The 16,406-nt window shown below is 36.2% G+C and overlaps 1 protein-coding gene across 6 annotated transcripts in view; it reads left to right on the top strand.

Annotated features, from left to right (window-relative positions):
• Nucleotides 1-16,406, top strand: part of PDE4D (phosphodiesterase 4D) — a 1,542,529-nt gene that overhangs the window by 1,292,234 nt on the left and 233,889 nt on the right. For all 6 annotated transcript variants that reach the window (XM_054555584.2, XM_063724112.1, XM_063724113.1 and 3 more), the window contains one exon: nt 4,095-4,286. In XM_054555584.2, coding sequence (XP_054411559.1) covers nt 4,095-4,286 — 192 coding nt within the window. The remainder of the gene's footprint in view (nt 1-4,094; nt 4,287-16,406) is intronic.

The raw sequence follows: 16,406 nt of genomic DNA, 5'->3' as shown, positions 1-16,406 counted from the left end.
TTGTCTTTCTTTTTTCTTTTTTTTTTTTTTTTTTGAGACAGAGTCATGCTTTGTCGCCTAGATTGGAGTGCAGTGACACGATCAGTCACTGTAACCTTGAACAGTTGGTCTCAAGCGATCCTCCCATATGTGCCTCTAAAGTGTTGGGATTACAGGCATGAGCTACTGTGCTCAACCTCTACTCTGTTTTGTACCTTTTATTTGTTGCAAAAGCAATATGTTTATTTTAACAAATACTAGTCTTCCTTATCTTACTCCCCTGAGATTTCAATGTTAAAAGTTGATTTGTGTGTTTCCACGTAAGTCTTTATAACAAGCTTCTGCTGACACTCTTTGGCCCAGCTTTCCATAAACACATCCAGCCCTACCTATTAGGTTGAACTGTACAAAATTGCCATTTCTATAGGTCCCCACTATTCTTTAATACCAAGCCTCAAATTGAGCCAGACACTAAATGTCCTGTTTTATATACATGCCTTATTCATTCCTTCTTGGGTTTGTTTTTGTGGCTTCACTTTTGCTGGATGGTCTCCACCCCCAACCCCAGCTCTACTCTGACTGGACATTTTTTAACTCTCCTTCAAAGGTGTACATCTTGCAACTTCTTAAATCCTCTTTACATTCATTGTCTACATCACACAGTCTGATTGCCTATATAATACAATTTCGTGTTTTAGTATTTATATACTATTTAATACAGATGCCACCTGTTTTGCTGCTTTTATTTTCTCTGGTTGCTTGATGTTCTATTACCTTGACTAGACTTTAGTGCTTTCTAGAAAAGGACAGTGTGCAGTATATCTGTACTTATTCAAGTGCTGATCTAAGGACATAGGATGTAATGTAAAAGTTTATTCAATGAATATTTCAAAATACAAAGTCTCTTTTTCTATAAAGTCATTCACTAATACTGACATTGGCTGATACTTCAGACTAGAGATTCTCAGTAGTATTACTTTTTCTTGATAATTCATTTTGATTATAAGAGCATTTAATATAATGGAAATAAATTATGCAAATGAACTCAGACCCTAGGTTCACTTCCCAAAACGAACCGTATTCTGAGAATACTTGTGGTGCCAAAATTTAGAGTGAAACCCCAGACTATTAATGATGCTCATGTTACTTTACTCCAACACAATAAGTACTCAGTGATTTGTTACAGAAATTCAGTTGTCTTCTCAAGTATTTTTTTCGTTAAGAAAAAGTCCAATAAAATATCAGTCACTATTTTTAGATCTTCATTCTCAATGTTTGTAAAGCTAATACTGATGTTAGATTAATGTAATTTCATCAGTATTGATAATTACTTAGTATACATTGTGAACTTTGTTTTTTGGATGTCATTTAAAGGGTTATTTTCATGAGTCCCTAAGAAATAATTTAGGCCTTTAAGGTTATTTAACCCTTCAGTAGAAAATAGTTTCCTTGTTTAAGAAAATGATCTCCATCTAGTGGACAAATTTTTATATTACAGTATACAAAGAAAAATATTAAAGCCCCTAGAATATCTCATATAAAGCACTTCCTGACCTATTAATAAATGTTTTGGTTTTAGTGCTAATATTATGGCTTAAAAGTTGTAAGATTTAAAAATGCCATAACTATCTAAATGACTTAAGGTATTTAGCAATATTTGTTTCAAAACTTTTAGTGGAGTGTTAAGACTTGCTTGATTTAATTGGAAAAATTATAATTAAAGAAAATACTGATTTTTACAAATTTGGTGTTTACTCAGTTGAACTGAAAAAAACTAAACAAAACTCACACTTCTGTATCTCTTACATTTCTGTTCATGCACAGGAAGGAGAGGGTATTTTCTTTTTTAAAGTGTAGCAATAAGAATATCTTGATATTAAAGGGAAATAAACATAAACATTTCTATAGGCATTCACATTACTAGGTCCTCTTCATGCTGAAAAGCTGCCATGACTATCTTCTTAGAAGAGAAATCTACTTTGCCAAACCCCCACTATTTAGAAGTTTTTAATGTCTTCCAGTTGTATACTAAATACCTTCAAAAACCTTCTTAAATACTACTCTTCATGAAAACTTCTCAGATATCCCAGCCTGAGTTAGTCATTCATCTTTTATTTTTGTATCTTAGTGCACTCATATTAGGTGCTTAATAAATGCCTATTTAAGCATATCCAAGGAGAGTTTGCCGAAGATCCCTAATGTATATCTATTGAATAATTAGAGACCATCCTCCCCTTCCAGCCTTCCTGGGAATTGACAAGGTTTCACATACATATGTGCCTATCCTATTCTGGTGAAACAGATGTCCCTTGTTTGGGTGCCACATATATTTGTGTTTTATATAATCATGCAGTAGAGCTGGAAGGACTTTAGGAACAATCGATGATTCAATGCAGTTAGCTCAGTGACTGATCAATTAACTTTTCTAGGACCTGGTATCCTCGTCTGTAAAGTGAGTCTGTTCAACTTGACAATCTCTCATTGTCCTTCCTGAACCAAATAAATATATCTATAAAGAGACACAATTCTAAGAAAATTTTAGTTGGAAAAACATATTTGCAACTGTTCAAGATAATGAGTTTTTCCTCTTCTGTTTATTTGATGGATTATTTCGGAGCCACTGTTATTTGATCACAGATTCAAAAGTGATCCATGAAACATCTTCCAATCTTAGAGTCATAACTCTATTTATTAATGACTCCAATAAAGAAAATAAAGGAATGTTTTAAAATTAGCTGGTTAATAGTTTGAATAAAGATTCTAATGGGGAAAACATTAATGACAGCAAAACTTGAATTCACATGTTTTATTTATTCACTCAACAATTTTTTCTTTAAAACCACACACCTGCTGGGCTATCATAAGCTATCACCCTCCTCTCCTAAGAACACATGAAAGCTGACTTTATTTTAATACTGGTTGATGTTTCACTAGAAAGGTTCTTTGTGGAAAGTTTGTCTAGATTATAAGGACTATGACGTTAAGAACTGTGTGTGTAGTTTTTTCCCAGCTCTGAAATATGTATTGCTGAGCACAATGCCTTTTATTCATTTAATCATTTACTCAAGACACTTGGGCACAGTTTTCAAAGTGCCAAGAATACGCTGAGTCTCCATTCGTAGAGAGCTCACAATCTAGGAATGGAGACCGGGTGAAAAACATTTTCAATTCATTGTAAATTCTGTCATTAGGGAGTGGGAAAGTGTCTTGGGAGCATAGAGAAAGGGCCTTTCATAAAGCTCTGATGTACCAGGGTAGCCTTTCAGGTGCAGGCTGTCTCAAGGATGAGTGACAATTAGGCAGGGGAAAGGGGATTTGATTATTTAGGGGAGCAGGAGGTGAGGCGGTGATGGCCTGTGACAAGGAGATGGTGCCTCAATAAGAGTTGAGCATGAAGTACCCAATAGATGAGGGCTGCAAGTTGAGGCTGGGAGGGCAACTAATTGCAATTGAGAGCAGATGGTTAGACTGGCAGTCTAGCAAAGAAATTTTGACTTCATCCTGAGAGCAGTGGCAAGTTACTGAGAGGTTTTAAACTGAAGAATGACACTGGAAAATGGATTCAAGACACTAATATAAAGGTTGTTATAATAATATAGGAGAAATTTGATGGAGACCTGAATTTAAAATATTGGTAGTAGGGATGGAAGGAAGTGGGTACAATAGAAATTAATGCTTGGATGGATGTTATAGGGTAGGAGTGTGGAGGGAGAAGCCCAGGTTTGGGAGAACAGCATTAGGCACAAAATGGGTTATTGTTGAATCAAATTCAAATATTTAATGAATTACTGTGTATTTGTTATTTTCTGAAAGGAATTTTATACTTAGACGATTATGTTTTGCAGAGTGTTTCCCTTTTAACTGAAGTAGGGTTTGGAAAAACGTGTGTCTTGTATCTGGTCAGTTAACAACAGTATCCAGGAAAACAAAAATGTGAAGTCGATGTGTTTTTCTTTTATGTATTTCAATATTGTCATATTTTTATGGCAGAAATTAGCTGTAATTTTGATTCCTGCTAATTCCACTGTCAATTCCTCAGCTGACGCTAAATGCTTTGTGAAAATATGAACATGTGAATGTTCACAGCAACATAATTCCTTCTCCTTCCTTTACAGTTTTGATGTGGACAATGGCACATCTGCGGGACGGAGTCCCTTGGATCCCATGACCAGCCCAGGATCTGGGCTAATTCTCCAAGCAAATTTTGTCCACAGTCAACGCCGGGAGTCCTTCCTGTATCGATCCGACAGCGATTATGACCTCTCTCCAAAGTCTATGTCCCGGAACTCCTCCATTGCCAGTGATATGTAAGTACAAGGGCAGGCAAAGAGAGAGAAAACCAAGTAAATTTATATCTAGAGCTGATGACGTAATAAAACTGATCACTTTTGTTCAACTGTATCACTCTTCTCCAATATAGAAGAATATGAATAAAATTATACAAGCTAGAAATGAATGGTAGATTTAACTTGAGTGCACTGTCACTCTTGATTAACACACACACACACACACGCATTATTTATTTTCCCAGAAAATACTTTATAGGAAAACTGAGAATTAAATTTTTAATGGAAACTAACACTTAAATCATTAGCTTATATTTATGTAGAGCCTGAGTTTTAGCTACCTAACTATGTGGATATTTTCTAATATTTTGAAAAGCTTTCAACTCTGTTTGAAAAGTCCTGTGATAATAGACTGTATAGCATTTTGAATATATTTCAATTGACGTATGTACAGATGTTACCACTGGTTTGCCAGATCATTTAAGAAATCTTTGGGGGACTTTGCCAAAATTAAACCAATTTTTAAGGATCATTAGAGGCGAGCACAGAAAGCATTAGACAGACTTGAATATCATTTAAGACATATACAGCTTGAAAAAAATGAAAACTGACAAGCAGGTTTGCAGATCCTGTACCATCAGTAGCTCATTTCCTCAGTGCATTTCATTCTTGTGGTAGTGTGCATGTGTTTCTAGATAGGTCTTTATTCTCACTCAATACCTATACTATCTTTCGTGGCACATCTGCCTCTGTATAGAACTGATCTTCATCTTTCTCTCTTGGTCTATACATTTGTCCAATAACATTCACCATCTTTTCATGACACCCATCTCAAAAACTCGTAACAGGCTGCAATTTATCTTATAAGAATTAGTCTGTATGGGACCCCTGAGTGTCTAGTGTTATTCTTGCCATTCTAACAGAGCATCAGTGTATTGCAATAGGTCTACATGGGGTTCTAGAAATGAAATTATATTTCACTCATTTTTACAAACTGTGGTTGCTATTTTAGCAGTTGTATTATTGACGTCTACCCTTCTTCATCTCTAAACAGCTTTCTATTCCTAGTGGCCCTATTTTTACATTATTTTTATCCCACTTTCTTAGATTTGAAATTCATGACACTTATTTATTCATTCACACATAATGAGAATGCTTCTTGAGCAAATATGGTGTATTTAAAGCTCTCAATCTGTGGAGCAGTGAGGTCTGGCATTTTAAACCATTGTAATAAAATATGGTGAGCACAATCCTTGAGGCATTTACAATGGACTGCAGGAACATAGAGAGGAGATGGAGAGTTTTCCACCCAAGGGAAAGATGCAGAAAATACCGGGCTAAGGGAACAACATTTACTAAATGCGAGGCATGGAAAATTATGGCTGAACTAAGGACTGACAATCTGCTCGATGTGAATAGCGAAACCTGGCAAGAGAGAAGAAAATTTCAAATACAGTCTATGGGATCTGAGAGCCACAGAGGTTTTTAGCTGAGTTTTGGCATGATCATATTCTTGTTTTTATTGCATCTTGATTACTCTGTTGTTGAATGATTGCATAGCGAAGTGACTACAGGGGAGTATTTCATGTAGAAATTCACAGAAGTAAGGCAGGCTAAATACGATGAAGACCTAAGTCAAGGGAGTGATGGCAGTGGAGCAAAGAGTTGGTTTAGATGCAAGAGGCTTATAGAATGGTTTTTTTTTTTTTTTTTTTTTGTGTGTGTGTGTGTGTGTGTATGTGTGATGTATGTATGTATGTTGGGGGACAGCCAGTGGAGAAGGAGAATCAAAGAGAATGCTGATTTTTGGCCATGAATGAGTATGTACATGGTGATGTGGACATGAGGAACAAAGGGCAGAGAGTAGAAAACATGACAGATAACAGGTGATGAATTGGCTTGTGCATGATAAGGCTAGGGGAAACAAGACAACAGTTAAAGTACCGGGACAGCAAACAGAAATAACATTCCAGAGGACCAGGAGAAATAGAAGAGTTACCTTCTATAATTACTAGGTTTTTGAATGACAGTTGAGTGGAGCGTCGTATTCAGGTAATAGCATTAGGAGCCCCTGGGTTAAGGAGTGAATTGAAAGTGGAAATGTGAGCAAATGCAGGCACCTCTTTAAAAGGCTGATGAGTTCATTGTAGATTCTGGATATTAGCCCTTTGTCAGATGAGTAGGTTGCGAAAATTTTCTCCCATTTTGTAGGTTGCCTGTTCACTTGGATGGAGTTTCTTTTGCTGTGCAGAAGCTCTTGAGTTTAATTAGATCCCATTTGTCAATTTTGGCTTTTGTTGCCATTGCTTTTGGTGTTTTAGACATGAAGTCCTTGCCCATGCCTATGTCCTGAATGGTAATGCCTAGGTTTTCTTCTAGGGTTTTTATGGTTTTAGGTCTAACATTTAAGTCTTTAATCCATCTTGAATTGATTTTTGTATAAGGTGTAAGGAAGGGATCCAGTTTCAGCTTTCTCCATATGGCTAGCCAGTTTTCCCAGCACCATTTATTAAATAGGGAATCCTTTCCCCATTTCTTGTTTTTCTCAGGTTTGTCAAAGATCAGATAGTTGTAGATATGTGGCATTATTTCTGACGGCTCTGTTCTGTTCCATTGATCTATATCTCTGTTTTGGTACCAGTACCATACAACCCCATCAAAAAGTGGGCGAAGGACATGAACAGACACTTCTCAAAAGAAGACATTTATGCAGCCAAAAAACACATGAAAAAATGCTCACCATCACTGGCCATCAGAGAAATGCAAATCAAAACCACAATGAGATACCATCTCACACCAGTTAGAATGGCAATCATTAAAAAGTCAGGAAACAACAGGTGCTGGAGAGGATGTGGAGAAATAGGAACACTTTTACACTGTTGGTGGGACTGTAAACTAGTTCAACTCTTGTGGAAGTCAGTGTGGCGATTCCGCAGGGATCTAGAACTAGAAATTCCATTCGACCCAGCCATCCCATTACTGGGTATATACCCAAAGGACTATAAATCATGCTGCTATAAAGACACATGCACATGTATGTTTATTGCGGCATTATTCACAATAGCAAAGACTTGGAACCAACCCAAATGTCCAACAATGATAGACTGGATTAAGAAAATGTGGCACATATACACCATGGAATACTATGCAGCCATAAAAAATGATGAGTTCATGTCCTTTGTAGGGACATGGATGAAATCGGAAATCATCATTCTCAGTAAACTATCGCAAGAACAAAAAACCAAACACCGCATATTCTCACTCATAGGTGGGAATTGAACAATGAGAACACATGGACACAGGAAGGGGAACATCACACTTCGGAGACTGTTGTGGGGAGGGGGGAGGGGGGAGGGATAGCATTGGGAGATATACCTAATGCTAGCTGACGAGTTGGTGGGTGCAGTACACCAGCATGGCACATGTATACATATGTAACTTACCTGCACATTGCGCACATGTACCATAAAACCTGAAGTATAATAATAATAATAAAAATACTTGAATGATGAAATAATCTGGACAACACATCCTGTGACACAAGTTTACCTATGTAACAAACCTTCACATGTACCCCTAAACCTAAAATAAAAGTTTTTTTAAAAAAAAATAAATAAATAAAATAAAATAAAAGGCTGACGAGTGGAGTAGGAAGAAAGAACTAAGGCTGCCTGACAGAGAATTAGGTTCAAGCGGAATTTTTTTGAATTCAGGATACTTGAGCTGAGGGAAGGCTCCAGGAGATAGAAAGAGACTAAAAATTCAAGGGGAAAAAGGGTTTAAAGATGGAGCTGTACTTGCTGAAAAAAACGTGATCATGAGCCAAAGTAAGGAGGCTATCCTTGGAAAAGTAGTAAATACCAGAACTGTATTCTTTAGGAAGGACAACGAAGACCTGCCTTGGCAACATAGTGAGACCTTGTCCTTACTAAAAATCCAAAAAAATAGCTGGGCATGGTGGCACACGCCTTTGGTCCCAGCTACTCTGGAGACTGACTGAGGTAGGAGGATTGGTTGAGCCCGGGAGTTCGGGGTTTTAGTGAGCTACGATCATGCCACTGCAGTCCAGCCTGGGTGACAGAGGAAGACAAGACTGTGCCTGGAAAAAAAATAAAAAAGGAGAAGGAGGAGAAGGAGAAGAAGAATAAGAGAGAAGAGAAGAAGAAGGAGAAGAAGAGTAAAAAAAGGGAAATGTAAATTTAGAGATGGAGGAGTAAAATGTTAAGAGATATTAGCCATGAGTTCTCTAAACATTTTACTCCTCCATCTCCAAATGAATGAATGTAAAAGTAGAAGGTATAGCCATCAATAGCCAGAGGAGAGAGGGATGGGGCAGCTTGAGAAGAAAGGGAAAGGCTTAAAGCCACTATGCAGATCAAAAAAGGGAACAGGGTAGAGGTGAGTAGAATACTGACCAGCCCCATAGATAACAATAAACAATTTAAATAGGCGAATGACCGAATTGAAAGTCATCTAATGCAACTTCATCAAAGGTGAGTCAGCCTTGGTATTGACAAAAGAAAGAGGAAAACTCACAGTGAGTTAGTGGAGTCCATTTATGTAGTTATGTGTTCTACCTTTTTAAATTGTAGTAAACTGAGTTTGGGATAGATTATTTCTTTCATACATTCTACTCCAGTTAGTAAATATTAAATATATATATATATTTTATGAAAACCTTTTCATAAATGCTTTTATGAAAACCTTTTCATAAATGCTTTTATTTCAAAATCAAACTTGCAAGGATACCTCATTTTGCTGTGTGCCTCAAGAGTTCCTTATCTGATCAGACTCAGGTAGGAATGACGAGTTTAATCAGACCATGAGTCAACACTATATGTTGCTGAAAAGTAATGTGTTGACATGTTAGCTTTTCCACTCTCCTTGGATATTTACGTTGGAGCAGTAAGATATTCCTTTGACACCAACTCCTAGAAAGCATTCTTTCTACCAAGGAGATTAAGTTTCTGTGGAAAGAAAAGTAAATAGAATAAATAATAACTATTTCAACATTTAATCTGACACTACACATATCTTCCACCATAAAGGACTATGCCTTCTCTTAATTTGAATTCTCATATGGCCATGTGTAAACTTTAATTTTCTTACCTTACCTAGTTCACAATAATGCTATGAAGACTGTCTGATGTCTATAATTCAACTGTGCTTTATAGAGAATGATGTTATGATATATTTAATTACTTGATGATTTCTTATTAATTGTTCTAGTTAAGCTTTCCTATTGAGAAATTTTCTTAGAAATTTCAAACACAAACAGTACCTAATGAGGGTAGGTACCTAATGAAGGGTATTTAAAATGAAGGTTTGTGGTTATCTATTTAATTGAACTGTTTTGGAAAACCTTTAAATACGCTTTAAGTTTAAATATAACTATTTACTACATTGGGAAAGTGAGAAGAAGGAAAATAATCCCTTCCCAGTAGATAGGATATCGTCATCTTATCCTCTATAAATAGAAACCAATGAAATAGCTGAAGAACAAAACAGATAAAGATGGTAGTAATAATAATCATAACATACATGGTGTGTGTATATCATCAACTTTCCCAAGTATTTTCACACCAGCTGTCTTATTTGATATACTCACAGTCCTTTTGATAGGGACATTGTTATGCCATTTTACAGATTAGAAAGCCAAAGTCCAATGAGCTTAATCTTTTGAAAAAAAAGCAAGAATTTTGATTATTTCTAGGAGCACATAATTTGATAATGCCATTGTAAACAAAGTACTTTATACTACTACAGCAAAAACTGCTGAGAAACAGAAGTAATTGTTGACCAAATTCATTAAACCAATGAAATACATAGCAGTATGAAAATTTGATTAAGAATAAAATAAAAGCTCAAGGAGGTACAAAGTAAATATGCAGCCAACTCTTAGAGAATGTTTACAAGTATATAGCACTAGGCTAAATTCAGAATCTAAAAAATTAGCTCATGTAAGGCAGAAGAGAAGTTCCTGACCACTTCTGCTCAGAGACCATCACACAATTTGTTAAATATAGATGATACAGTAGCAACTTAATTCTTAAGAAAAAGAAAAATGTTAAGTATTAGCATGAGTCTAATAAATAAATACATGAAAATAAACTTTAATTACCATTAATAGTAAAAAATTTTTATAACAGTAGAAACAACTAGAAAACAAAAGGTTGCCCAAGTGATGTCATGAAGTAACAAGAAAATTACAGCATAAATAGACAATATTGTTGTCATCTTAATATTTCAGCATCTGAATAACAATCACTTCTGTTTTTTCACATCATCCAGTTATATAGTATCTGTATTTGGAAACACACAAAGATATGATACATTGCAAAGATTAAGAGGAGAATTAGCAGTGACAAGATAAGTAGAATTAAGTCACAAAACTATGAATTTATTGAGTATAAGTTACCTGTCAAACTACTTAAGTTTTAAGAATTACTCAATTCACCTGGATAACTAACCCTCTTTTCCCCATCCTCTGTTAAATTAACACCAACACATAGAATGCAAAGATGATCCAATCGGCTCTTCACTCACATTCATATACATTGCTTCTACACACAGAATATGGGGTGGGGTGAATGCATTCAGAGGGCCAGTGACGAGGAAGTGAGTACATTCGATATACCATAAAAAGCTGGGGCATACTTGGGAATCCAGCTAAGTTATTCCCAGGCACTATACAGATATCTCAGACCTCATTGATCAGGCCTTTGGGGTGCCCCACTGGGGCATTTTCTCAGCTAGTGGATAATACTCTCCCTACCTTCCATCTCAAACTACTGTCCTTTCTTTAGCAATTAACAAGTCCCTCACCACTTCTTGGGCCTCTAATGTGTGTTTTCAGTCATAGCCACTCTTCTCTACTTCTTTTGCCTGCTAAGTATAAGAGTAGTATTGCTTCCAGTCCTGAGTTTGAAAAAGGAAGAAGAATTCCCTTTATGTCAATTTGTATCTTTTATTCCAGATTGTTAATCTTCCCTGGTCTTACTAGGAAGAATATAAATAAAAAGACATGTTGCATTACAAAGGTTCTAATTCTCACTGGATCTACATGAAAAGTTTGTAGCCATCTCTTAGCTAGATTGCAAGATAATATTACACTAATTACCATTTCAAAAGCATATCAATTTGTTATCTTGAAAGCCTTCCATTAACCACACAAAGAAAGCTACCATGGCCAAATCATCTCTTCCTCAGTTCTGGGTTTTTCCCAACTGGGGAGGTATCCTCACCCCTCACCCTGTGGTGTAGGAGTGATGGAACTAGGGCCAGAGTTCTCAAAACATGTCCTGAGGCAACAGAGGGAATATACATGGGTGCAAATGTTATTTTAAATTTTCAAGAAAAACACAAAAACATCTGTCAACCACCTGGAAAACTAATAGCTTGAAATAGTTCCCAGTTTCCAATTAAGACGATGATATTCCTTTCTGTGACACCATATCTTTGCAAAATTGGGTTTTTAGCAATTGCTGGATAAAAATCAAATGCTGAGCAGAAATCAATGTGCAACAAAAAATAAGGGAGGCAATGTCCAATCTCATTCCAAAATGAGAAATTGACATAGTGCTCAGTGGGTGCCAAATTGTTAGAACAAAACCTTATTAAATTATTTGGACTTAACTATTTAATAATTGGAACTATTAGTCATTTATTTTGGCCAATGTGTTTCTGTTATTAAAAAATTGAGATATTAAGGGCACCATGTACTGAGAAAGTTTGAAAATATTTGGATTAGTTGTTTATTCATATCTGAAGAATTAGAGCTAAATCAGGCTAGGCGTGGTGGCTCACATCTGCAATCCTGGCACTTTGGGAGGCCAAGGCAGGCAGATGGCTTGAGCTGAGGAGTTTGAGACCAACTTGGGCAACATGGTGAAACCCTGTCTCTACAAAAAATACAAAAATTTGCTGGGCATGGTGGTGGGCGCCTGTAGTCTCAGCTACTTGGGAGGCTGAAGCAGGAGGATCACTTGAACCCAGGATGTTGAGGTTGTAGTGAGCCACAACTGAGCCACTGCACTCCAGCCTGGATGACAGAGTGAGACCCTGCCTCAAGAAAGAAAAAAAAAATGATTAGAGATAAATCAGATCTCTATGTGAGACTATGTGAGAGAATTTTGTTAGGAGTTAAAAAAATAACAGTTTCAAAGCTGTGAAGTATCTGACGTGCTCTAGAGTAGAGAATTTATCTTTTTCTTAATTCTGTTAGGATCCCAGGTAGCCAAAATCTTTTTTTATAAAATGTGATATTATTTTGGTAATGATCTAGATAGACCAGGCTTTTTCTTCCATTGCTGTGTGCTGGCCACTGTTACTAGTATTATTCGGAGTGTTGATGCAGGCATTAATACTAGCTATTAAATCTCAAGAAGTTTATTGGCAAAATATGCTAAGGTCATCTGCTACTAGAATACCTTTTTGCTATCTTTTTGTTTAAAAATTCTGCTTTATTTGGTGCCATTTATTCAATCACTTAGGTCGTTTTATTTCTGATTTAAAAAAAATATGAGTTTCATGAATTGTAAAATAAGTCTTATAAATTAGCTAAACATGTTTCTTCAATCCTTGAACTGGGGGATTTAAAATATTAGCTGAATAGGCATTTTATATTCCTAATCTCATACTTTCAAAAAATCATAAAAATGAAATCCTGATGTTTAGACATTTTAAATGGTAATGTTTTTAATGCCACAGGGTAAAAATAAAGCGTTGATTTTAATGCACTACTACAGTGAGATGGTGTCAGCACCTCTAAGTATCATTGCCAGTGCTCTAACATTTAAAATAATGAATTAATTGAGTTATATGTAGTAATATATCTTGGTTATTACTGTCAAAGTAATAGATATATACTGAAGTCTTAGGAGAGATGGAGGGATAAATGTTAATCATAAAAAGTTGTTAAAGCAGAGGGAAAAAGAAGTGAAAACTGACTAAACATATACGTAATTCATTGTTTCTATGACAAGCCTGTTGCAATTCAAACTCTAGGACTTTGTGCTAATATTTAGCATACCATTGTATTTTCTAGATTTCCTTTATACCCACTATGTTCCTCAGTATTTGCACTCACTTTTTTTGTTTGTTTGTTTTGAGATAGAGTCTCACTCTGTTGCTCAGGTTGGCGTGCAGTGGCACAATCTCAGCTCACTGCATCCTCCGCCTCCCAGGTTCAGACGATTCTCCTGCCTCAGCCACCCGAGTAGCTGGGATTACAGATGCCTGCCACCGTACCTGGCTATTTTTTTTTTTTTTTTTTACTTTTAGTAGAGATGGGGTTTCACCATGTTGACCAAGCTGGGCTCAAACTCCTGACCTCAAGTGGTCCTCCCACCTTGGCCTCCCAAAGTGCTGGGATTACAGACTGAACTCACTTTTAAATCTTTTAAATGTGAAAAAAAAAAAACAACTCTAAAAATCATGTGAGTTTTTCTCACTCCTGTATATAAGAGAAAGAGTGTGAAGGTGAATTATTTAAACTTATAAATAATGATTATATAATTATGCTTATACATCAGATTTAATACATTTCAAAGGACAATATCTACTTTCTTTAAAAAAAAAATGCAGGGAGAAGGGGTAGTTTAATAACAAGAGCAATTATTCCACAATCCTATGAGACACTGAATTCCTGCCAGAAGAAAGTAAACTCGGAATTGGCCTCAGTCAAGGAAGATTAGCCTATTTTTCAGTGCATGCCAAAAGAATGCAATCTCTAAGAGCACATTATGTGTGAAATAAACTAAAATAAGGAAAGTTTGAAGACCATTTTGAAAGAAAAAAACTAGTCCAGTAACCTGGATAGTGCTCTCAATGCAACATGGCCCCTAGATGAAGGACCTATAGTTGAAAATTACTGATTCTTCCTGCCTCTTGAAATTCCGAGAGGCAAATGGCCATTACAGGAGAGATACTGGTTAACCCAATTGTGGATATTGTACCTAGAGGTATACTAGTGTACTCTCACTTTATCTCAACCCTCTTCCCTCTGTATATTAAAGAAGACTAAAATCAAAACCATGCTCCAATGTATTGTAAAATAGAAATATTTTGAACTTTAAATCTTTTTTTTTTTTTTTTTTTTTTGAGACAGAGTCTCATTCTATTATTGCCCAGGCTGGAGTGCAGCAGTGTAATCACAGCTCACTGCAGCCTTGAGCTCTTGGGCTCAAGTGATTCTCCCACCTCAGTCTCCCTAGTAGCCCAAACACAGGGGTATGCCACCACACCTGGCTAATTTTTTTTAATTTTTAGCAGAAATGAGGTCTTGCTATGTTGCCCAGGTTGGTCTCAAATTCCTGAGCTCAAGCAATACTCCTGCTTTGGCCTTCCAAAGTGCTGAAATTACAGGCAAGAGCCACTATGCACAGCCTGAACTTTAAGTCTTGACGGTGGGGCATATGGTGGCAGGCTGGGAAGAAGAAGAAAGTTGACTTCTATTGGAGATAACCAATACGTGTTTTCCACCACATTCTAAATAAAGGTGTGTACTAATTGATGTGCATTTTTGAATGAGTGTCACTGTTTTACTCATTTGGAAAATAACAGTAGCACCTACTCCATGCCAGAGTATCATTTGAAGACACCATAGATCCATGAAAGTAAGACAAAAAAATTGTTTGGAGCATGCATTCTTGTCTTTATTTAATTTTTAAAAATTCTTGATACAAAAGGAGATGTTTCCAGCCAACACTGAGATTCCTATATAAATACTTGTTTTCACTTACACATCAATCATTTTAAATATTTACTTTTGCTTGTCAGTCTTAGCTTCTTAATGAATTGTTCTCAATGTCTCCTTTACTGTTTTCTGAGCCATATAAGGAAAAACAGTCACACTGCTGGAACATTTATGTGATGTGTTTCTTGAGATAAGATATTCCAGAGAGTATTACTAAATCATTCTGTCTAAGCCCTTGCAATATGAATCATCTAAAGATGTGCTTCTATAAATAAACAGAAAGAAAGCATCAAGCAGACCCATGGTTTTTCTTTAGAAAACCAAGTAAGGAATATCAACCACTGGGCTTTGCTCTCAGATTCCTGGTAATTTGTGGTATGATTCACACCAGGTTCACAGAGGAAACATCCCCAATTATTCCGTCTGCCTACTGCAGCATCTCCCAGGCTTTGTGTCCACCTACGGTTAATTGCCTTAAGACTTTATGGTTTTTCCTAACCTTAGGTCAAGAAAAATTCGCTGACATTGAATACTGGAAAGTTGTATCTAAACATATATAATGTGTCAATTCCTGCAACCCTCTCTTTAGACGCAGGGAACTTAAGAGCAGAAAGATAAAGAATAACTGCTCACCCCTCAACAAATGTGGAAGGTTGTGATGTGACAAGAAATCATTTCACCAGTTCAGTAAATGACGTTGTCTCCCAATAAATGTCATGAATGATCCCAAGTCCAGAATTTTTTAACTCATTGTTTCACTCCCAAGGGAGAACAAAGCTACATGCAGATCTCATATTTCCATGTTTCAAAATTCATTTTTTCTTTGGTACTTACCGAACTTCAAATTGAATTTGTTATAACCATCAAGATCAGTTTTGTTTTTGTGGATTGGTGTGTGTGTGTGTGTGTGTGTGTGTGTGTGTGTGTGTGTGTTTAGCTAGTGGATAGCATATTAGACAGCACCGAGAAAGAGTCTTGCAGAATATTCTGTTGCAGAAATAGAATGTTGCTGAAATATTCTATTGGACAGTGCTGTTCTAGAGTCTAAAACATTTACTTCTATGTGCTTTCAGAGTAGTCTAAATCCATTTGAGCATACAGAAAGCAGCATGGTAAAAACAAAACAGTATTTGAAGGCCTGGGCTCAAATCCAGCTACACTGAACATTTCCATGCCTTGGGATTTTATGACCCAGTAAAATTTCTGGGACACTGACCTAGGGTTACTAACTCCTTATTTTGCCAGGTAAAGAACATTAACAAGGAATTACCCATCAATATATATTAATTTTATTTTTTAAAGACATTTTCACTTCAGTGAAAGAGCATAATCTCAGAATAAAAGAATTTTCCAAAGGAATACTTACAGTTTTTTTTTTTTTAAATCTCACTGCATGGTCCATGTACACTCTGACTTTGACAAGGACCAATGAGCATTCTGTTGGG

The sequence above is a fragment of the Pongo abelii genome, chromosome 4, assembly GCF_028885655.2.
Source record: "Pongo abelii isolate AG06213 chromosome 4, NHGRI_mPonAbe1-v2.0_pri, whole genome shotgun sequence".
NCBI classification, from domain to species: domain Eukaryota; kingdom Metazoa; phylum Chordata; class Mammalia; order Primates; family Hominidae; genus Pongo; species Pongo abelii.
This window is presented reverse-complemented; position numbering and strand designations above follow the sequence as displayed.